Below are 23,362 nucleotides of genomic sequence, written 5' to 3' on the forward strand. Positions count from 1 at the left end.
ATGGTCTTTGAGGCAGATAGGTCTGAGTTTGAATCTTGTAGTGGCCCTTACGGCTGTTCAGTCATGCACAGTGTGTGTTGCCTCTCTAAGCTTCTTTTATCCATCTGTAAGGTACAAATGTGGCTTAAATAATGGTGTAAATTTTAAAAAATGAGAAAAGTGGCTGACTCACAGGACTGAAGCACCAACCAAGGACCATGCATGGACTGGACCTAGGCCCCCTACACAGATCTAGCCAATGGGCAGCTCTGGCTTCATGTGGCTCCTCTAGTAAGGGGAGCAGGGTCTGTCTCTAACATGGACTCAGTTGCTTGCTTTTTGATCACGTCCCCCTGGTGGGACTGCCTTGCCAGGCTACAGGGCAAGAGGATGTGCTCAGTCTTAATACAATTTGATATGCTGGCTCTCCTTTTCTAAGGAGTAGGAGAGGGAGAATAGGGGGAAGAGGGAGGGGATGGGACAGGGAGGAAAGGAGCAATAAAAACAAACAACAACAGTAACAAAAAAAGCTGCAGTAAACTACCTCTCAGGGGCCAATGTATACCTTGCCTTTTAGTGCAGGGACCCACTTTAAAGCCATGCTTCCTCCTTTGGACTATGTGCTGTTGGGCAGAAGCTTGGTCATCTTCCTGTGACTGAGTCTCTCCATCCTCAGGGCTGGGAACATGGACATGCACTAAATGTCATCTTTTCGCTGAAAGATAAGGGCAGGTGACATAAGCTCTCTCAGCACTCAGTTGCTGAGAGGCTAAAACCAGATGGGCCTGGAACAAGAAAACGTGTGTTAAATGTTAATCTGTGGACCTTGTGGATGTTATGGAAAGACTCTGACTGTGACTCATACGCATTCCTCGGCTTCTAGAACACACTGGGAAAGCCATATGCACCTCAGATAGGCCAGTTCTTCACAACGGCTGCCATGAAGGCATGAAGTCAAGCTAAGGAGCCAGGGTCCAGACTGTGAAAGGCCTGTACACCATGTTCAGACAGTCCCTGAGTGGTGGGAATGCCAAGTTTTAGAGTGAGGCCCCTGACCACCTCATGTTGGATGGATGAGATCCCGTGAGACAAGGGGTGCTGGGAAAGTAAGAGGGTCCCACAGTGAGTGCCAGAGACCTCCAAGGAGAGAAGGTAAACTGAGGCAAGCAGCTGTTGTTAGGGCTTCCCCATTTCCCTCCCTGGCCTTGGTTTCCTTCTTTTCTTTGGACACTCTGGCCATCAGAAAGTGTTGTATTGGGGGACAGAGGGAAAGCCGTTCTCTCGGTGGCTCTCTCTGGAAGTTCCACCTGTTCTCTCAACATGTCCCAGCACTCATTATACCACAGGTCAGTTGTGTCCTTTTACTTGGAGGAGGAGAGGGGTTACTAGAATAGACTCACCAGGCACAAATCAAGGAGATTTTGGAGGAAGGCTTCAAAGGTTTTGTTTTTTTTAAGACACATAGTGGTTTTTCTATGTTTTCTGCCATGCACACAGGATCTTGGGGACATGGCCATCTACAGAGTAACTTCTACCCTGAACATATCTTCAGGCCTGTGAAAAGGGTAGCCTGCATCTGTGACTGTGTGCTCGTTCACACACTAATGATCCATTTGCCATCCTCTGACAGGCAAGAGAGAAGAGAGAGTGGCAGAAGCGGTGCCGAGCATGAGCCATAGGCTGTCTTTGTCTTGGTTCATTTCTCTTTTTTGCTGAACCAGAAGTTAAACAAGGAGGAGGAAAAGGAAGTGGGAAAGGACACGTGGGGTTTCTTGAAGCCTGCCATGAATGAGTCAACCTCCCTTCTTTGTTTTCTAAGTTAGTTTTTTCTTTTGCATCACAGGAGTTACAGTGAGGGCCATTCACTTGAAAGACACAAGGAGGCATGGTTAGGAGTATAAGGTAATCAAGGCCAAAAGAAGAGACCATTGAAGACACTGGGCAGCCTTCTCTCTGCCAGCACATGATTGAGTCAACAGCTCATTTCCCTTTTTGTTTGTAGGGTCAGACAGTGAGAAGGCGGCACGGCACCTTTCCCCAGTCCTGGGTTCTGAGAATCCATGTTTTAGAGACTGACTCTAGGAAGGCAAGAGTTGAATTCAGATACCTCCTTCTGCTCTGTCCTGCTTCCCAGAAGCAGAGCTGGTGTAGTCTAGAACATCTTAGACCTACTCTTTGCCTTAGCAAGCAGGAACTAGAAGTTCCTGCCCCTTCCTGTTTATTTTCTCCCGTACCCGCGTTTCCTCTACTGCTCTTCCATACGAGGAGGTAGCAAGAGGCCCTAATGTTGGGAATCCCAGAGGTAAGGGTGGAAGAGATTACCAAGGATGATGTATGCAGGTGGAAACACTAAGAACTAGGGCCTGGCTCCTTTCCACAGAGAACACAGGGATCCCTCTGAGTCAGGGAAGCTGGAGGAAGCATGTCTGTGAGGAAGAAAGCAAGTCTGAAGAGAGAGCTACCTCCTGACCACAGGTCAACACGTAATGCAAGCTTTCTTGTTTCTGACCCATCTCATTTTACACCTTCAGCAAGTGGGTGTGGAAAGAGCATAGGTAGCCCAACCCCCCTCTCAATGGAAAGATGGCATCTAATACATTTCATTGTTACTACAGTAAATGTGTATTGTGTAAGGCCCTAGGCTAATGATTTGTTAGAGCAGCATGAAGGGGCTCAGACAAGAGACAAAACAGTACTCCTCTTAGCCACTAGCCAGGAAATATTTGGCTGGAGGAGGGCACTGAGATTGGCGTCCCACTTCAGTTCAGCTGAGAACAATCTTCAGACTTCAAGGATGCTGTCCACCCTTGACTCTGGGACAGAGAGGGAAAAGGTCAGATCCCAGCTGCAGATAGGGTTTTGGGAATCATGGTAGTCATCACGACAAAGAGCAAGCACCGTCCCAGCTGATGGACTAAGCATTGTACATTCACCTCTAGGTTCCTAGAGAGGCCAGACAACTGAGAAGACTGAAGAATTAGAGGTGGGCAAAGGGGAGTAGAAGAAAATGGATTCACAGCCAGAGAAGATAGCAAAGAATGCTTCAGGTGAAATTTATGATTGAGAAATCTGCAGAGGATTGTTGAGTAGAAAGGGATTGGTGTCGAGATGAACGAAGCGGCCTTTTCATCTGAATGAAAGGTCAGGGTAGCTTTGGTAAGCTGGGGACACTTGAGCTGACTAATGCTGCTGAGTTCTCAGCCAGTTCCCTTACACACCCTTCCTAGCACAGGGCGTTGGGACTTCTCTGCCTCACCCAGCTGTTTATGAATCAGGTTTCTCACTGGTGTCTGTTTAAAGCAGAGTCAGGAGCATGGTGTGATATAGACATGATTGGTAGCTATCCATCATAAATAACACAATTAGCCCCATTCCCTGACTTTGTTTTATGTTTTGCCCGTTTGTGGTTTGTTCTTTGTTTGTCGGGATAGTCTCTCTATGTATATTTCTGGTTGTCCTGGAGCTCACTCTATAGATAATGTTGGCCTTGAACTCAAGAAATCCACCTGCCTCTGCCTCCAGACTGCTTAGATTAAAGATATGTGCCCCCACACCTGGCCCATCCCTGGCATTAAAGGTAAGGTAACAGGACCCAGAATTTTTGAACTGATATGGCACAGGTCAATAGAACAGTTAGGGCTGTTGCTGTGTCACACAACTAATCTATTACTTCATTTTAGCTGGCTGTCCCTCCCTGGCCTCATAGTCCCGATTGTGATGTAATCAGCACAGATGAGAGGCACTGGACCACTGAGTAGTACCCCAAATTGAAGCTGTTTCAAAACAGGAATTTAGTGGAGTTAGTTACTCACACTTTCTGCTCTAACTCTGTTCCTGGGCAGAGATGGAGACTGCTTCCATTTTTGATGGATTGTGATTTCCCAGCATAAGTCCTGACACAACTCTCAGGTGGCCTTCCCTGCCTCCCGCCCCTCAGGTGTTTAGGGTTTGGGGGTCTATGAAGGAGAGCCACAGACTTTAAGGGGAGAGGTATCTAACTACATAACTTCAGAGATTAGAGACCGAGTCTTGGTTTCTACTTCTGCAAAATAGGGACAGGACGAGTGTCCACACTGAGGGCTTGTGAGGAGGCAGTCAGATCACAAAGAACAGTATCTGTTGTAGGGTAGCTGTTTCTCACCTAGTGATATGGTTTCCTCTCTCTCTCTCTCTACCTGAATGCAGCTCCCGGTAGATGAATCTTCAAGATGTAGACAGATATAAATCTAAATATAGATAAAGATACATAGTTAGAGAGAGATAATGGTGAGGTGGCAGTGGTGATGATGATAAAGATGGTGATGATGATGATGATGATGGTGGTGGTGGTGATAGCATGTACACACAAGGAACAGAACGATGGAGTCAAGGATCATTATGGATTAGCTCCCAAGCCTGTGGAAGCTGGCAAGCCTAGGATTGCCCAACTGTCTGGTACTTAAGAGATTTAGGTGGCAGTTGATATTGTCATCTTGAATCCAGATTCTTCAGGGCATCAGGCTAGTGACTGGCGCTGTTTATATGACCGCTTTGATGGAGAATTCCTGCTTTATCATACCAATGAACTTTTTGTAATATAGCAAAGTAACTGAGATCAACTTGCCAAGAGGAATGGCTTATTGGGTCTAATGGTTTCAGAAAAAACAGCCACTAATCACCTGGCCCCACTACTTGGACCTGCAGCAGCTCAGTGCATCATGCAAGGAGCACCCAACAAAAAGAGTTTGTTCACCTCCTGGAGACTGGGAAACAGAGGGAAACAGGAAGGAGTTGGGGTTGTAATATCTTCCTCCAAAGGCAATTCCCAATGATCTAGCTTCCGCTCACTAGGTCCCACCTCCTAAGAGTTCCCCTACTTTCCAGTTGTATCACAGGCTGGTGGTGAAGCCTTTAGCACTTGGCCCGTTACAGATCCAAACATAGTACTCAGGGAAAATTGCCTTTGCTCTTAGCGCTTTCAGTTTTAGAGGATGGGGCACATTATATGAACAACCTTCTGGACTCAGACTCTACTGGGGGTGGGGGTTGGAAATGTTCATTAAAACGAGAAAAACACCTTCATGGAAGCATCTGGAAACCATGGCTGAGTTAAGTCATCACATAAAACTAACCATCACATCACAAAATAGGAAAATGATACATAGAAGAGGTGTAAAAATCAAAGTCTCTCACTGTGGTGAGCCCACCATCAAGTAGATTTCCTCTCATGCTTCTCTGTGAAGAACCCCAGCAACATTTCCAGTAATGGAAAACTATGAGAGAGTAGGAAGTGGTCAACAGGGCTTCATGAACTTGAGAGAATGTGGTATGTAAGTGTACTGAGGGGGCTGGAGGGAGGGCTTGGCAGTTATGAGTCTGCTGATACTGCAGAGGACTCAAGTTCAGTTCCTAACACTCAGTCGGGGAGCTCACATCTGTACCTCCAGCTCCAGAGGACACAACATTTCTGACCTCTGTATACACCTGCACTCACATTCACCTACCTACCTACTGGCACATATACATGTAATTTAAAATGAAATAAATATTTTAAAAATTAATAAGTGAGCCTGGAAAATGGCTCAGCAGTTAAGAACACTGGCTATTCTTCCAAAGGACCTGGGTACAATTCCCAGCACCCACGTGCCAGTTTACAACTCTCTGTAATTCCAGTCCCAGGGGACCTGACACCCTTATGCAGTCATACATGCAGGCAGAAGACCAATGTACATTTAGAATTTTTAAATATTTTTAAAAGATAAATTTAAAAAAAACAAAAAAAAGAAATGAAAAAGGTAAATAAATGTGCTTGAATTCAAACAAATACACAAGAAAAACTGGTAAGCAGTAGGCAGTGTGACTCTTTACTCTTTTGAGCTGGACAAGGCAGGCATGTGGGCAGGTGAGGGCCCTGGGTGTGGCCTGGTGACTGACATTCCAAAGCCTGAGGTTAGCAAGGACTAAACGGTGGCCATTTTTAATCAGTTGAGCTTTCAGGCCTTTTTCTTCCCAGGCTGAGAGGTAAAGCTATGACTTAACCCTTCAGCGACATGGTTGGTTCTCCTAGCAACCATCCCCATGTCCTATTTGGTGAGCATCTAAACTAGAAATTTTCCAGAACCACTTCATTAACATAAACCCTCCTAATGAAAAACAAAGACATCACCAGGCCTCCTGCCTGTTCTAAAGCTGTCTTGGGAGCCAGAAGCCAATGGGCAAAATTTTTAACAGAGGATCCACTGATCTAGTCACATAAGAAATCCTAAGGAACTGTGGATGGAGACAAAAATACAGATTGAAGTAGGAAACACTGTAGGGCCTTGACATGAAGTCACCCACCAAGTCAGGGAGACCCACATGCGAAGAGTAGAGGACAACCTCCAACCAATATCTGGTGAAGAAATGAGATCCCTTGTCTAACGGGCTGAAAGAAACTACATCCTGTCACAGACTCATACACCAAATGTGCTGAGATGCAAACCCTTCCCTGGTGAGCTTTCAGGTGAGAACCCAGCCACAGCTCACCCATTAGCTATGGCCTCCAAGGAGAAAACCGGAGCTGCTGACTGCATTCTTTACGCTCCCAGCTTGGGTGATGCCCTTAGGTAGCCACCAAGGACTAGTACAGAATGCAATTTCTAAGAAGAAAACAAAATGCACTAAAGCTCACAGATAGCAATGGAAAAACCTTGACAACAGTGATAGCCAGGAAGGGCTCCCTTGCCTGACATGAGCAGAAAATGGCATACACAGGAAAGCCAGTTCTGTACACCAAGGCTTTACAGAAAGAGAATGCTTTATCATGCTCTCAATGACCAGAGGAGGCCAGAAGCCAAGAAGAAGCTCCCTTCTACCTCCCCAATGGTTTGGTGGCATGGTAGAGAGAGGAGGGACAGTGCTTGATTATTGGGTGACAAGAAGGCAGGGGGCTTCCTTACAGCAGAGCTGCCATGCTCTGAGCTGGGAAGTTTGAGATTACGAGACAAAATACTGTTTTACACTTTTAATTCCAGCAGACCTAGGCTGGTCTTTCTAAATCCATAGCCAGCTTATTCTAGGACATCCAGGGCTACATAGAATGACCTCATCTCACAAGGGAAAAAAAAAGATAAACAAAATTTTAAAAGCCACTGGCCCAGTGAGCTGGCTTTTGTGCATCTCATCTTGAAACGTTCGATTCCAAATGTCTTTGAGAAGATTCCAGAAGCTTTCCTGAAAAGATAGCTTGAACACTTAAATTTAGAGAATTTCTTGCTGGGTGTATATAGCCTTCGCCAATTTCAAAAACAAAAGAGACTTGACACATTGCCTAAAGAAGGGGAAAACCTTGGGGAATTATAAGAAAGAAAATCGCATAGACTTCCCAAGGGAATAGAAAGGCTCTCGTGGAGTGTGGTGTTTGTTAGGTGGTGAAAGACCAGCATAAGAAAACGTAGAAGATTACTCAGCACACTGTAATGACAGTGAGCGTAGCAGCAACTGGCAATTGCCTACAGATGGCAACGGGCTGTAAGGGGTGCTGTCTTGGCAAGTCCTCATTTTGTTAGCATGAGCTACTGTGTATGCACTTCCCAAGCACACAATGAGGGTAGTCCAGATTGGTCAGTGTTCGATTCTGGGTGGTTAGGTGAACGAATGTGTGTAATTACCCAGCACGCAATGAGGGTAGTCCAAACTGGTCAGTGTTCAGTCCTAGGTGAAGGGGGATGCACACTCTATATGCAGTTCCCCTTTGTGCAGTAAGGGTGGTTAAGAGGAGCTACACTGCATGTCATTTTTAAAGAAAGATTTATTTATTTATAATTTACACAATGTTCTGCCTGCGTGTGTGCCTGTACTCCAGAAGAGGGCACCAAATCACATTATAGATGGTTGTGAGCCACCATGTGGTCGCTGGGAACTGAACTCGGGACCTTTGGAAGAACAGCCAGTGCTCTTAACCTCTGAGCCACCTCTCCAGCCCCCTGTCATTTTTTTATTGTACAGCTCCTGCCACACAAAAAACAGCATCATAGCAGTAGTGTGGGGTGACCACTAACTTGTTTGACTTTACCATTTTGCTCTTCTGCTCTATGGGAAGAAGAAAGCTACAGCTTGTCTGCTTGGGGAATGCTTTCTGAATGAGACTGACATCAGAGACCCACTCTTTTTCTGATTGCTCCATTGTGGCCTTCCTTCCGCATCGTGGACTCTATGGGGAAGAATTCCAGTGTGTGGACGGAGAAAGTCTGGTGGTGATGCTAGGAAAATACAGTGGCAGGTGGCAAGGTGAAGGGTTCAGCTCTGGAAAGCTTGTATGAGTGATTATGATATTGTACTGGCTACATGAGACTCATACTGAGATCCCAGGAGACATTGCTGCTCATGGGGAAATGCCTTCCCCCATACTCGAATATGTGGGACACTGATGGAGTTGTTTGTGTCAGAGCCTTGGGCTAAGCAGTGCATTGTTGTAAGCATGGAGAGAGAGGCTTAGATTTCTACCAAGCACAGTGTGTACCAAGGCTATCCCACGCTCATAGTCAATAATAGTGTCAGTATTTTTTTGGAGTTGTCATGAAAGATGAGGGTCTTGTACCTCTAAGAGTGGTGACAAAGAATTGCTGAGCACATCATAATGTAGAAAGATGTGTTCTGGTCTGCTGAAGCTATACAGAATTTTGTTGGAACACTTGAAGCCAGTCAGCAGACACAGGGAAGAAACCCCAGTTAAGGACAAAGACCTAAGCTTTAGTGGGGTTGTAGCATTAGCCAACAAGGCCACTGTTCTTGCTGTAAAGAACACAGTGGAATACGAAATTCAGTTTACCTGCAAAAAATATTGAGCAATTAAGCTAGCTAACAATGATACAATTCCTGCATTTGGAGAAAGCCAGATTCCCAAGGGAAGACCTTTCAGGGAACAGCCCCAAGTACAGAAAAGGCTAGAAGATGAAAACAATTGTACAACTCAGTTTCACTCTAGGAAAAGCTCATGTTGGCAAAAGTGATTTTGTTTGTTTGTTTGTTTGTTTGTTTGTTTTTGAGACAGGGTGTCTCTGTGTAGCCTTGGCTGTCCTGGACTTGCTCTGTAGACCAGGCTGGCCTTGAACTCATAGAGATCCACCTGCCTCTGCCTCGAGTGCTGTGCTGGGATTAAAGGCATGCGCCACCACACCTGTCTTTCTTTGATTTTGTTGGTCTCAAGTGGAAAGGTGCTTTGTTATCCATTTATTTATAAAAAAAACAATAAGGACATGAAGTTAAAATTTAAGAAAACAAGAGTTACAAGTAGAAATAACTCTATGGCTGAATAAACTAGGTAAGAGATCTGGGATGCGGCCTCATTTCTGGGTAACTGATACCTACACCTCATGCCTGGTTAAACAGTCTATTACGTCCATGCAAAAGAGTAACTTTCACCACAAAGAGGGAAAGCACTAAGAACCAACTTTACGGAGTTTAAGAGAAAAGCTACCTGACAGATAAGGCATGACTGCAGGAGAGTGGGGTGGCTGGTGACATTGTGTCTCTGAGGTCAGGAAGCAGAGAGTAAATAATGGATGGGAATAGCCTAAGTAGCCTCAAGACTTGTCTTCCACGACCCACTTTTTCCAGCTACATCCCAGATACCCTCTCACTCCTGCCAGCTGGGCTCCAAGATTTCAGACACATGAGCCAATGGGAGAGACTTCACATTCAGACTACACAGCAAGGTCCTTAGTTTAACTGCACCTTCAGATATCCCTTTCTCCACTCACATACCCAGACCCTGAGAACATAGCCATTGTGGTGCTGCCATACCCCCATGACAACTGGCATATACTGAGTCCAGTACATGCAAGTTGGTTTCTGCTAGGGTCATCCAACGGTAATGAGTGTCTGCGTAGGGAAGGAATATATGAAAAGCAGAAACGTTTTTTAAAAAGATGATAGAATGGATATACATAGAGAGAAAAGGGTTTTGTTAGAACGGTTTACAAGATGTGGTCCAGCTAGTCCCATAATAGCTGTGCCCTAACGAAAGGTTAAAGAATCCGGTAGTTGTTTGATCCACGAGGCTGGATGTGTCAGCCAGTCATCAGTATATGCCAGAATCCTGAAGCAACAGGCTCTAATGCCAGTAAAGAAATGATGTAGCTAGTGAGAGCAAGAATAAACAGGCAAAGAGAGGCAGAGAGAGACTGGGCCTTGTAAACCTTAAAACCCACCTCCCATTGACACACTTCCTCCAACAAGGCCACACCCTGCTCTTAAAAGGCCACACCTGGATCCTTCTAATCCTTTTAAAGAGCTTCACTCCCTGGTGACTAAGTCATTCTTACTGAAATCACCACAGGTGGTAAAGGAGTATGAGATGGACCCCAGTGCACACTGATGCAGAGGATTATTCACGGGGAAGAGGAAATCAAAGATGGCCTAGCCAGAAAGTGTTGAATCTGGAGTGAAGGAAGGTAGTCAGAAGGAAGCTGAGCTGGGGGTTATGGGAAGAATGTACGTTTCCACAGAGTGGGAGGTGATTGCCATGAAACTCACTGATTGACCCCTGACTCTCTGCCTGTTTTCTTGTAAGGCTGTGACACTTCCAGCTTTTCTGGAGCATGCAGGGTCCTGTATGTAACAATTCAGTCTGGGTTCCTTCCCTAAGGGACATGTAAAGAGTCAGTTACAAGTTAATAGGCTTGCACGTTAAGAATGTGAAGGTGAGTTATTTTACTACTTAGGTGGGGTGCACTGGGTGACTCCCATGGAGTTCAGCTGGACCCCAATGACTGAGGCCTTTAACAGGATGCACGTCTACTCCTAAGACTACTGCAAGCAGCACCGGCATCCTCAATGCCGGTGCCCAAGCCTGTTCAAAGTCAGAGGACCACTGGATGTAAAACAAACATTCTTGGAATCCTGTGATAACATTTTCTGGGCTATCTGAGACTTTATTTTTGTATATTGTTGTTGTTGTTGTTGTTGTTGTTGTTGTTGTTGTCATGTTGTTGTTGGTGGTGGTGGCGGTGGTGATGGCGATGGTGGTGGTTGTAGTGGTAGTGATTGCTATATGTATCTAAAATCTGAGCTTTGAGGACTGATTTAAGGCAGAGAGCGGCTTGGCAGGAAGTAATCCTTTTGATGACCCCTGCTCTCTGAGACCATTTTAAAAACAAACTTTAACTACTTGCCATGCAAGGCAGACAACCATTTGTTTTCCAGGCTTGCTGCTATCTGCCTTGACTAACTTTTCATTAAGGCTTCCTCTCCCAACCCCTTCCTTCCTGGACTGACCTGACCTGCGGCAGTCACTAGCCCTGGCATCCTCCACAGCACACAGAAGAGCCACTCACTCCACATGTAGCATATGCTCTGCCACCAACCAGCCGACTTACCTGCAGCCAAATTTCTGCTCTACGCCTGCTGCCTCCTCACCTTTGTGCAGAGCTAAGAAGGAAATGTGTCCACTGAAAACCATTGAAAAGAGTGTTCTGTGGATTGTCAGAGCTCCAGATGGATGCTCCTGACCCAGAGGAGAGATGAAACAGGACATCCTGCTCAGGGCAGGGACCAATCAGAGTCCCCTAGTCACAGAAGACTATACAGCCAAATACTTCATTGTTGCATATGAACATTGGCAGATGGTTTATCTACTTGTTATCTGGGAATATATTAGTTATCATCCAAGCATTCTTGAGGTCAGGTAGGGATAACACAGCCTGTGTGCCCAAGGAGATACCCCAGGATGCCCCACCCTCAGCATGCTACTCAGTGGGAAGGTGAGCAAGATGAGCAATGCAAGTCATGCTGATAAGATTGTTTAGTCAGTTAACGCCTGTTCTCCAACTATAATGAAAGCTTCGTGCACACACTCCTGCTGTCTCCTTTAGTTACTGCCTTGCATAGATAGAGTCCAGTAGCTATTTGCTAAGTAAATGAATGAATGAATTTACAAACTAATAAATGGCAATGTAGAAGTGCCAAAGGAACTCAGAGAGGAACTCAGAAGAAAGATGTATTTGAACTTGACCCAGAAGAATGTATTTCTACATATGGAGGAACTGTAGAGTAAGCTGATCTAGGGTGTGGAGGTATGAGAAAGGACAGCTCATGGGCCACAGCGTGGGACTTAGCAGAGGGGACAGCTAAAGAACACAGTGATATCAGTGGCTTTGAGGATCTGGGACAGGAATCTTGCCTATTGTGGTTGAATACTTGCATTTTATCCTGCAGGAGCAGTGATCTGAAGGAGAATCTTAAGGGAGCGTTGGGTGCGAGTACTTGCTGGTGCTCTGGTACATAGGAAGATCATTCTTGCAGTGACTCTGAAGATGGACTAGAACCCAGGAGGCCTGGGGGAAAAAGAGGATAGATAAGAGGGTAGCTGAAACGGTAAATGCTAGAGACTGAACTAGTGATACAAAAAGCAGAATTAAAAGTGAGACTGGCTTGTGGGAGTAAAGAGGAAGGTCCAGAGTTGAAAAGTCATTTGGGCATGTTAGGATGTAGTAACACATCCTCAAGATGGAGGGGACACCCACACTCAGTGCCCAGGATGCTCAGTTAAAAGTTAAGTTATGCACCACGGAGCCTCCCAAGGATGAAGGCCTGGGTCTGCAGACAGTCACCAACAGAAAGATCTAGAAAACTGATGGGCATTCATGTCCAGAACGTAGAAGAAACTTCAATATGTAAATTAGACTTATGAGCCATTTTTACTCAGAAGGAAAAAAAATAATGAAATAAAAAGATACAAGGGAAAAAAAAGATACAAGGAATGATACAGTCATTACGATCATACAAGCAGTTTTAAATAAAGAGAAAAAACTGAAATCATGAACTAGCACTGTCATCTTCTAAAGAGCCAAGTTCCACAGTGACAATTACCCCGCACAGTGTACTTGTGTTGCGTCCTGTGCTCTGGACACAAGGTGCCAGGTGGGGAGGGAACCTCAGCTGATCCTGAGGTTTATCCTGAAGGCCAGAAGTCCTACGTGCATTCCCACATGTCCACATAAGCCCACTGGATGTCAGGCGCAAACCCAGGCCCAGGAAGACAAATCTTCAAGTCTCCATGGTGGAAGAGACAGAAGCTCAATGGTTTTGTCAGACAAGTTATACGTTAAAAACAAAGGTGAGGGACTGGGGAGATGACTCAGTGGGTAAAGTGTTTGCTATGCAAGATTGAGGGCCTGAGTTTGGATCCCCAGAGCCCATATTAAAACAAAGAACAGCTTTACATATCCGAAACCCCAGCACTGAGACAGGCAGAGACAGGAGGCTAGCTGGAGCTCACCAGCCCACCACTATAGCTGAAATAGTGAGCTCCACATTTGGTGAGAAGTCCTGCCCTACACACACACACACACACACACACACACACACACACACACACACACACACACAATTTGGTGGGACTGGCAAGATAGCTCAGCAGGTGCAGGCACTTGATGCCAAATTTGACATTCCCAGAAGCCACTTGATGGAAGAAGAAAACTCCCTCAAGTTGTCCTCTGACCTCCATGCACATGTTATGTGTGTGACAAATATATGCACACAGTATATAAAGACACTGGTGCTCACCTCTGACTACCACATGTGCATGTTTAGACAAGCAGGTAAGCACACACACACACACACACACACACACACACACACACACACACACACACATAAAAGTGTGAAATAAGAACTCAACCAGGAGCCACAAAGCAGGCAGCCTGCAAAGTCAGGGTGGGAATGGGATGCTTGGCAGACTCAGGATGGAACTGATGTGGACGCAGAAGCTGAAGAGAAAAGACAAGGCATGTCTCAGAAAGGGCTGCACGCCAGGGAGTAGAGGAGTTTCCAGGACCAATGGATAAGGTTAGCCCAGGCAGAGAGAGCAGGAGAGTTGTGACGTTAAATCAGCTAACTACCTAGTTGTCAAAGAGCAATTGCAGGGGTGGGGGGGTGGAGGGGAAGAAATCTTGCAGGAAGCACTTGATAAAGCCCAGGGAATATCTGCAAAGAAAAGAGACTATGCCGGAGCGGACTAATGAGACGAGTCCAGGATGCATAACAATGATGGCTTATGATAGTAAATGTATTTAATGAATTTTAACAAATTAACTCAATTTAAAAATCATTTAATCTCTTTGTAGAAAATGCCTTAGTGGAGTGCCTAAATATTACTTGGATCAGAGCTGTGCTTGCTAAATAGTCTGCCTCTACGTGGGATGCTGTTTCCTAGACTTTTCTCAAATTCAGCTGACGCAGTAAAGCAACTCGACTTGTGCTAGGCTCAAGTCACTGCCCTCACAGTAGCTTAGCAGCCTCCTGTCAACCGCACAGCAGACATCTGTGCTTCTCTCCGTATAGACGAGGCAGGGGGACTCAGGAAACTTCAAGAAGACAATTATAAGTAAGGCACTAACGTGGGAGAGACAGCTTCAGCTTCCCCTTGACCTGGCCACTTCCTCCATCCCACAGCCCTGCCCTGTAAAACGGTGCTCTAGAACACAATTTTAAGTAATTAAGTTTCTTTAAACGTGTTTTTTAGCCCCAGTGGAAATGCAAGGAGAACGTCAGAAAGATGTGTGAGGCATTAATTACTCAAATCCGACTGGGGGGGCTGTTTCTATGAATGAATGCACTTCATTAATTTTTTTTTTCCTCTAGCTCCTCGCTGTTTCCCAGCTATAATCTATTTTCTCTCCTCCCAGGGGCAATAAAAGGACAACAAAAGAAGGATTCAGTGATTTGAGATTCCAGAACTTCTCTCTGCTGAAAAATAGGTCAGAATGTTTACTTATTTATTATTAAAGGAATGAAGGTTTTAATTCTGTGACAGATAAACTGACCATCACACACACACACACACACACACACACACACACACACACACTCACACACACACACACACATTCAGTATTCAGTGACATACAAGATAAACTCACACATACATACACTCACAGAGAGAGACCCACACATAGACTCATATACACATACATATACACGCACATATATACAAAGAGAGACACAGAGACTCACATACACATAGACTCATACACGTACATATACAGAGATACTCACACACAGAGATTCACATACATAGACACACAAACTCATTCATATACATACACACAGACTCACATACACATAGACTCATATACACAAACACATACACAAAGAGAGACTCAGCCTCATACACACACACATACACACAGACTCACATACACACAGCCTCATACACACACACACACACACACACACACACACACACACACACTACTCACATACACATAGACTCACAGGCACACACACATACACAGAGAGAGACTCCCACACACAGACTTACATATACACGGCCTCATACACACAAAAACAGTTATCCTCACTGGATTATTTCACAAAGTTAAAAAATGGACTTCAGGGGAGGGGGCTGTCCAGCAAGCTAGTGTGGGATACATGCCTGGACTGAAGGGCCCTGGTCTCCACAGCTTTGCTGGTCAGGGAGTCTTCCACAGTCCATCCAAGTCTCTAGACATCCCAAGAAAGACACTTTGGGGACCATCTATCCCTCTCCCCATGAATGACTGGAAGAATGGGTCATGTTGTCCCTCTGCCCCTGAGTGACTGGGATAATGGTTTGTGGACCATAACAATGAAGCCTGGTGCTTGGAACGTATGATTCACCCAAGTCCTCCAGGAGTGGCCTCTCTTCCTAGCAGGACCCAAAGCTCTCCTTATGCTGGCATCCCTCAGCTACCTCAAGTCAATCTTGTCCATGCATTCTCCAGGTTCTCCTATGTGCCAGTCTACTGTAGCTCTGCCATCCTAAGGCACCTTGGTGTAAGTCAGCTCCCTCTGCAGAGCAAGCGAATGCCCTCAAGACAGAACAGACAAGTTGTTTTTCACAAACATTTTTTTAAAAAGGGAAATTTGTAGCAGCGCTCAGACTTCTTTAATGTTTATATTATGCACATTTGAATAATGCATTTTAAGTCTGTTTTTCTTATTTCTTGACAAAAGCAAGAGATGGGAAATGGAAGGGTTAGAAGCCTTCCTTCCAAGAGAGAGGGTTGAAGCAATTACATACATCAAAGTAATGTTTACAGTTACATTTGGGGGGGGGGAGACAGAGAAGAGAGTAGTCTTCTTTTTTTCCCCCAGAAGCAAATTATTTCAGGATGTGTCATAGCATGCTCAAGATATATTAAAAAAGAGCAGCTGATGATGCTTCTGCAACCTGTTCCAGGCCATTTATAAACCAATTTTTTTTTTAAAATTCCCATACTCACACAAATCTCTGTACCACTGCATATTTTATAATGAAAGCATTATATGAATATAAATTAGTTTTTGAGATATATAAATCAAATTAAAATGTCTGAAAACGACATATTTCGGTCCACTCTCTTACTTTAGTATCGGTTAAACCAACGTGTTCATTTCCCATAAAACAACAATCACTGGCGTTGAGCAGCAGAGGAGGGGGGAAGCTGCCGATGGGCGGTGTCACAGTGCACATCCAGTCCTGCCGACTGATGATGGTGTGGCTTCAGAAGCTATCCTCAGCTGTGGACTTTACAAATGTTATTTGGGAAAAGTTGATTCTTCTTTATAGCTGAATGCCCAGAACTCGAGACAGTGGGATATTTGTGGAGTGATTCAGTGGCCTCTGTAGTGCCTGGACCATAGTAGACTTTCAATAAATAATAGTCAGCGAGCACTCAATATATGCTAGGTTGCACCTGAAGAGTTTATTAAGTAGCTCTGGACCCTGCCAATCATATTCTTATTCTCCCAAAGTCGAGAATACTAAAAATCTTCCGTGAGGCTACCCAGCTAGTTGTCACATGATCATGATCAACAACCAAGCCATCATTATTAAAATAGAAAACAGCGCTGGTGCTCACCTCTTGCTGCCTTCACATCACTGATCAAGGGTATTAAGCCTTCATCCTTCTCTATGTTCAAGTGCCCACCGAGGTCTCGGTAAGGTTCATTGCTGAGCTTAGTGCTGAGGCACACATGGACCACATGGCCCCACCTTGGCAGTCCATTCCCACATCCTTAATCTACCTACAAAACTAAGATAAGAGAGCCCTTCTGCCTTTCAAGGTGTTTGCTTGGATGCACTGACAACAACCATTTCTCTTGTGTGCAATTCCCACAAACATAGACACAGAAACACACCAGTGAGTGCTTTCCAATTGGGACCACACTCAATCGGTATCTGGTGCTGGCCTACACTAGACATGACAAAAGGAATGTGTAAAGTCAACATTCACAAGTTTCATCTGAATCAGGTATCTTCATTTCTACTTATACATATAGAAAACAGTCTAAGGATGCAGCCCGCTGTGGTCATCATCACAGAAATAGTAAGTCAGAAGAGCTAGATTTGAATTCAGAGTTGAACTTGAAATCTTCCATCGCTACTGGACTCTAATGATCAGTACATGGCTGGTCTTCTTTGTCTGTGGTCCCCCATCTATGGATTCAACCAGCCAGAGAAGCATACTGTACTGAGCATGTGCAGTGTGTTCTCTTCCTTATTTCCTTAAGGAAGGAAGTGTGTTCTCTTCCTTAAGTCCTGCTGTCTATCAGCTGTTTGCATCATGCCTATATTGTGTTAGTTGTTGTAAGCAATCTAGATAGATTTAAAGTCTACAGGAGAAACGTGTAATGCTAGATAGACACAAATATGAAAGTAGATTTTGGAACCCGTGAGTATGAGGAACCAGTGCCCTGAAGACACCAGTGACAAGTGTGCTTGGTTTTCTGTTCCCAGTCATCATTACTCAGTTCTTGTTGCAAATGCCCTGTCGAGGAGAAGCGTGGGCATTGCACTCCTGGCTATCACGCCACATCCAGGATAAGGGTGATGTCTCCTTGGTTGGGCCTAGCACCAGCAATCTTAAAATCCATCCTTCAGACCTCAAAAAGGCAGGTTCTCAGACTCCAAGATCCTGTGGGAAATACAAGCGTTGAGGGACAGCCCCTTGTATTTACGTCAATCCTCCTGTGACTCATATGCCCACTCAGGTTTAAGCGAACCTCAGTCCAAAGTCTCAACAGTAGCAGTTCAAGCCTTAGAGCTAGAGTGAGAGGCTCTTCTGGCCTCGCCCTTGTATCCATTCTGGCCGAATGGTGGAAGTGAGTGGAAGGAGGAAGATGTCATAAAGGGCCATGGTATCAGAGTCCCTCCTACTACCATCATTTCTGACACTTCATATGGACCTCCTTAAGGTCCCTGTGCTGAGATCCTAGGGATTATAAAAATGAGCATCACACAGCTCTGGCCATGAGAATGTTTGATCTGTGATGGGGTGCAAAAACAGAAAGATGTCACCCTTGTAAGGCTGTAAGTCCTGCACATGGCAGAAGAAAAGCAGGCCCTGTGGGGACCCAGGCACATAGGATCTGTTGGTCACATGCCGGCCTAGCCAATCAAGACTCGAGCAGGCAGCAGATGCAACGCTCCAATCCCTGTCGTTTACCACAATGGAATTTCCTTTTCCTGCTCCAAACCTATAGCAACAGCTCTCCAGGGGACAAGGTGCAGATGTCTGTGACTTCTCAGCACCCTGAAGGGGCAGTCCTTGTCCTTACCCATAGGAGACAGAAGCCTCTTCTATTATATGCACAAGGATGCCCCCTGCTGGGCCCCTGTATAAGAACAAGAACTGGCTAGCACTGCTGCCTGTCTGCTTTTCCAGACTCTGGTTTTAGCTTGCCAATTACAGCTGCTCTGGGACTTGATAGCACTGAGAGATCCGAAGGATCACTTACTGTCTCCACACTACTGTACAGAAGATAGGGTAAGCTTCCAAGTGACCTCACTAGCAAAATCTTCACTGAACATCCAACATGCTCTCTAAGGTTGCAAGCAATCACTGGGGTGGCTGTCATCTTTTCCTCTGAGCCACGCAACCTTAGTAGTAGTTTCCAGATAAGCATCTCACGAAAGGGGCCAAGAAGGTGAGAGGATAAAGTCATGACAGCTTTATAGTGCTGAAAACACAAGCTTTGGAGTGCCCAGAGCCCTTTCCAGTGCCGCGTGGATACTGGATATACTTAAATGGATGGCAAAGAGAACTCTAACCTGGGGACAAATAAAGAGTGGAGGAGGAAAGGAAGGCAGAGATGGAGCAGGGAGGACCAAAGAGAAGTGAAAAGTGTTTCTAATTCTTCAGTCCACTGAAACAATGCCCTGGCTAAAGTGGGTGTGACAAGCCACCGTGCTTGTCTGACTTGCCTGCTATAGCACCCATCATCCTGCCCACCAGCTCCATCTTCAGCTTTCAGTCAGAGGCATCCCCTGTTTATTTGAAGGGGGTTGTGGCTCTTGAGAACCTCTGCCTGTCCTCAGAGGTTCATCAATAGAGTAGCAATGTGAGATAAATATACTAGAGCAAGAAGGTGCCCAGAGCTGGGGGACAGGTAGTCCAATGGTAAGGCTTTTAAAAGCTGGAGAGGAAGTGGGGAGATGCCAAACATGAGGACTTCTCAAGGCATTTTCCCCAAAGTTCACAGAAATGAACCAGATGAAAGGACTTTGGACTTGAGTAGTGTAGAGTGTGTGCATGTGTCAAAATAGCCACAGATATGTACAATCATTATGTGTGAAAGAGGGAGATTCAGCAAACTCACCGGGGAAGTCTTTATGAAGCAGCAGGCCCATTTGTTCATTTATCAAATGGGACGCTGAGATGATTTCACCGTGAAAGGATTCCATCAGCTTCCAAGTACTATGGGATGGAAGGCCTTCCTCAGCCTCCACTGTAGTGAATATGTAGACCTTCTCCATCCCAAGGGAATTCAGAAGGTTGATATAGACATGTAAAGGAGAGTCCCACTATGTTTGGATCCTCTGTTGGCCTTGTTGGGATAGGGCTTGGCCTGCAGAGCATCTCCAGGTCAACGTCCCCATGGGATGCCTCGGATCCATGCCTCCCTTGAGCATGTGCACATGGCACACATTCTCTCACACATCTACTCACTCCTGCTTATTTACCAATGTGCTCGTACACATGGGCCAAGCTCCAGGCACTATATGAGGTTCCCATCTCCTCTCGGGGCACACTACAGTTAGTCTGAGAACTAGAGATGAGCTCTATTCCAGTTGCATGGTTGAATTTAATCAAACAAGTGTTTGTCTTCAGGCAATACAGGAAATTTTGTGGTCACGTGGGAAATAAGGAAGGTATCCCTATCCATCCGTTATGCGCTTTCCCTCACACTGTTGGAAATGCCAGTGGGCCTCGCTCCAACCTCTGTGTTCTCGTACTCCCTTCCTGAGACACAGCTTTGTGCATCTTTGCCATGCCAAACTCTCTGCTGTGCCCTCTCATCACACCAGCTCTGCTAACTGAGCCCCCACAGGCTCTCCACCCTCTGAACATTCCATGTGTGTCCAAATCTTAGCCCCACGGTTCTCCAGTGGAAACACCCTCCTCTGAATAGGGATCTGAAGCACAGTACCTTTGACCCCCAGAAGAACTAACCACACTCATCCACCTGCACTACGAAAGGCGTTGCTAATATCTTTCATACGCCCATTTGACACAAGTGTTCTTTAAAAGCCCCAGTGTGGTGAAGAAGATATTGTTCCCCAGGACAAAGTTTGTGTGTGACCACTTTTGGAATATGCTCAGTTCCCAATGTAGACGTTCAAATCTAAAAGGAAAGGATCGAATGTAGAAATGTGTATTCTCTTCCACTTCCCTTTGTATTTTCAATGAGTTTAGTAACTTCTAAATATATCAGTTGTCTTTCAAAAGCTACAGGATTTTATTCGGGGAGAAGCTTCCAATGTTGTGAACAGAGCCTAAATAAGATGTAGAGTTAAAACTAGCCGCCCTTGGAAGCCTGGATGATGAGGAGGCTGATGACGCAAGATCACTTCCCCAGGGGTTTGCTGCCAAATTCCAGGGGGCAATGAGTTATTAGTCTCTGTTCCAGGAGCTCAACCCTGGAGACAGGGCTGAGTCCCATCTCTATGGGACCCAGATAACACGCCATCTACACTGTATTGCCCTGGATAGGAGGGACACAGGAACACACTGTCTGCATCCTCCCATCCCGTGTGCCAGGCAGCAAGAGAGGTGTGGGGGGAGGGGCGAGTTTGTTTTAGTATCCTTTAAAAAATTAAAGCTCATTAAATGCATTAAATTATTTAAAAGGATTAAAAATTAAAAATAATTCCGAATTTAAAATTGATTTGCAATAAGCCTACATATCAGAAAACCACGGACTTGGGGAAGGCCAACCCTGATCATCCGATAGTTTGTGAAGCTGCCTGCCACAGTGGTGACACCTGGCACACACACAGGAAATGAAGAGGAAGGAAAACCTGCTTCCTTCAGGCCCAGATGTGGAGGGGAGCCAGAGTGTGAGACCAGAGGAGGCTGCCAATCTTGTCCTCCTTCCAGCTGTGGCCCGTTTGCACATGGCCATGTTATTGATGCTGTTGACAAAAGGAAGCCAGAATGCATCTTGCGAATCCCTGGCAAGGGGCAGCTTGCTAACATGCTGGCCTCACTGGAGCACAGGCAGAGCACATCAAATCCCCACGAAGTCAGCTTAGCGGCATCTTTCATTTGTCACCATGGGCTGTCAGGCTGCGAAGAGCATTAACGCGGGGAGCCTTTCCAGAGAGCTCCGGCAGCTGCTAGTGTCAGGATGATGTCCACACTCCATCCAAACAAACCCACAGTTACCAGCCTCCCTCTTCTTTCATCTCAGGCAACAGTGCCAGCCTCCCCACCCCACCCCCAACCCGTTTCTCCAACTCTCTGGCTCCTAGCAGCAGGCTCAGCTGGAGTACCAGCCCCCGTTGCCCTGTTTTTCTGAGGCCTCCTCTGCTAATTCACAGGCTGGCACTGACGCACAGAATGCCCTCAGGTGGCAGCATCCCTCCCCCCCAAGGACATAACACATGAATACCTAACCGTCTTGCCGGAGTCCCACCCAAAGTGAAGCAGATGAGCCACTTTCAGACAGCCTTGGCAATGGGCAGGAAGCTTCCAGATGCACAGCCCTCTGCAAGCTGTGTTGCTGCTCTAGGCTTGTGAATAACAAGGAACTCCGAGTGGAAACCTGACGGGGCCAATAGCTTCTTATGCCACTCCAAGCAGGTTAAGTTTTAGTTACGTCTGCAGAGTGGAACAGAGAGATCCCATTGGCTAAAAGCCTATGCCAGAAACCTACATCTATTGTCTCCAAACACTCCCTCTGCCCTCTGTGTATTACTATCACTTGTGTATAACATAAAAACACATAACGCGAGATCTGCTCTCAAACATTCAGGCTGTGCACACTGCCCTGTTGACTCACAGGCATGCCGCAGCTGCTAGGTCATCACTAAAGACCTGTCGTCTTGTAAAAACCAAGCCACCTTATGGATGCCCCCTCCTCCCCCCACCCCCCCCACCCTCCCCCCACCCTCCATCCCCACCCCCAGCAGCCACCCTTCCACTCTGTGTCAACAGAACAGCAGTGCTGGGCAGCATTTGTCTCCTCACAACATCTGCCCAGCAACACCTATGGCTTTCTGGGAGTCAAAAGTAAAAGTCGGACCTGGTCTATTATCTGTCTGTAATCCCAGCCCTCGGGTGCTGAGACAGGAGGATTGTGGAGAGTTCAAAGCAAGACCAGCCTGGGCCATAAAGAGACCTTGTCTCAAAAAAAAAAATCTGTTAATTGACCAATCCATATATGTAAAACAAAAACATTGTATTTGGGGAGGAAAGAAATTGAGAAGATAAGTATAAGTATGTTAAACTCTGTTGAAAAGAGGACCCAGGTCAGTGCCCGGCAGACAGGTGCTCAATGGGTTTGGTTGGTTTGGTTTTTTGTTTGTTTGTTTTTTCTTTTTGCCTCTTTTGTTCCACTGACTGTGTGCCAATGGGCCTCAGCCCAGAGTCTGAGGAGAGTAAGATCACCTGCCTCTGCTCAGGCCTCAGCTTTCCTGTCTAAAACCCTAGCAAATCTGACCACGTGATCACCCAGTGTTCCATTCTAAAATCCTAGGGAGGGCCAAAATCAGAAGACAGTGGGTGCAAAGTCAGAATCCTCTCTAGGACCTACAAGAGACCTTGCCTTTGGCTCAGCAGCGTCAGGTTCACACCTACATCTGGCCCTCTTTGGAATCCCAGCCTGGGGTCCCTGGGATACTTGCTCCCCTTATAATGAACTCACTGGACACAGTCAGAGAAACCCCTTCTCTTCTGCATGCCCTAAGTGGCACATCTGGGAGCCTTGTGAGGCCTGACGAAAAGCCAGGGTTTTAGGAGAAGAGGCCATGTGTCTAGGGTGGACAGGAGAGTGTTCTCAGGCCCCACAGCCAGGATTTGCTTCTCACTAGGTCATTTACAGCTGGTTTCTGCTGAAGCTCAGGAAACTTGAAAGGGCACCAACCGATAACCCCAAGACTCTGGGCTGCAGATGCACG

General features: G+C 46.0%; 1 protein-coding gene across 3 annotated transcripts in view; it reads left to right on the top strand.

Moving 5' to 3' along the window:
• Positions 1 to 23,362, top strand: part of CLNK (cytokine dependent hematopoietic cell linker) — a 217,716-nt gene that overhangs the window by 115,965 nt on the left and 78,389 nt on the right. For all 3 annotated transcript variants that reach the window (XM_084798064.1, XM_084798063.1, XM_084798065.1), the window contains exon 3: positions 14,625 to 14,696. In XM_084798064.1, coding sequence (XP_084654190.1) covers positions 14,625 to 14,696 — 72 coding nt within the window. The remainder of the gene's footprint in view (positions 1 to 14,624; positions 14,697 to 23,362) is intronic.

This window comes from Acomys minous (assembly GCF_964271855.1).
Source record: "Acomys minous genome assembly, chromosome: 10".
NCBI classification, from domain to species: Eukaryota; Metazoa; Chordata; class Mammalia; order Rodentia; family Muridae; genus Acomys; species Acomys minous.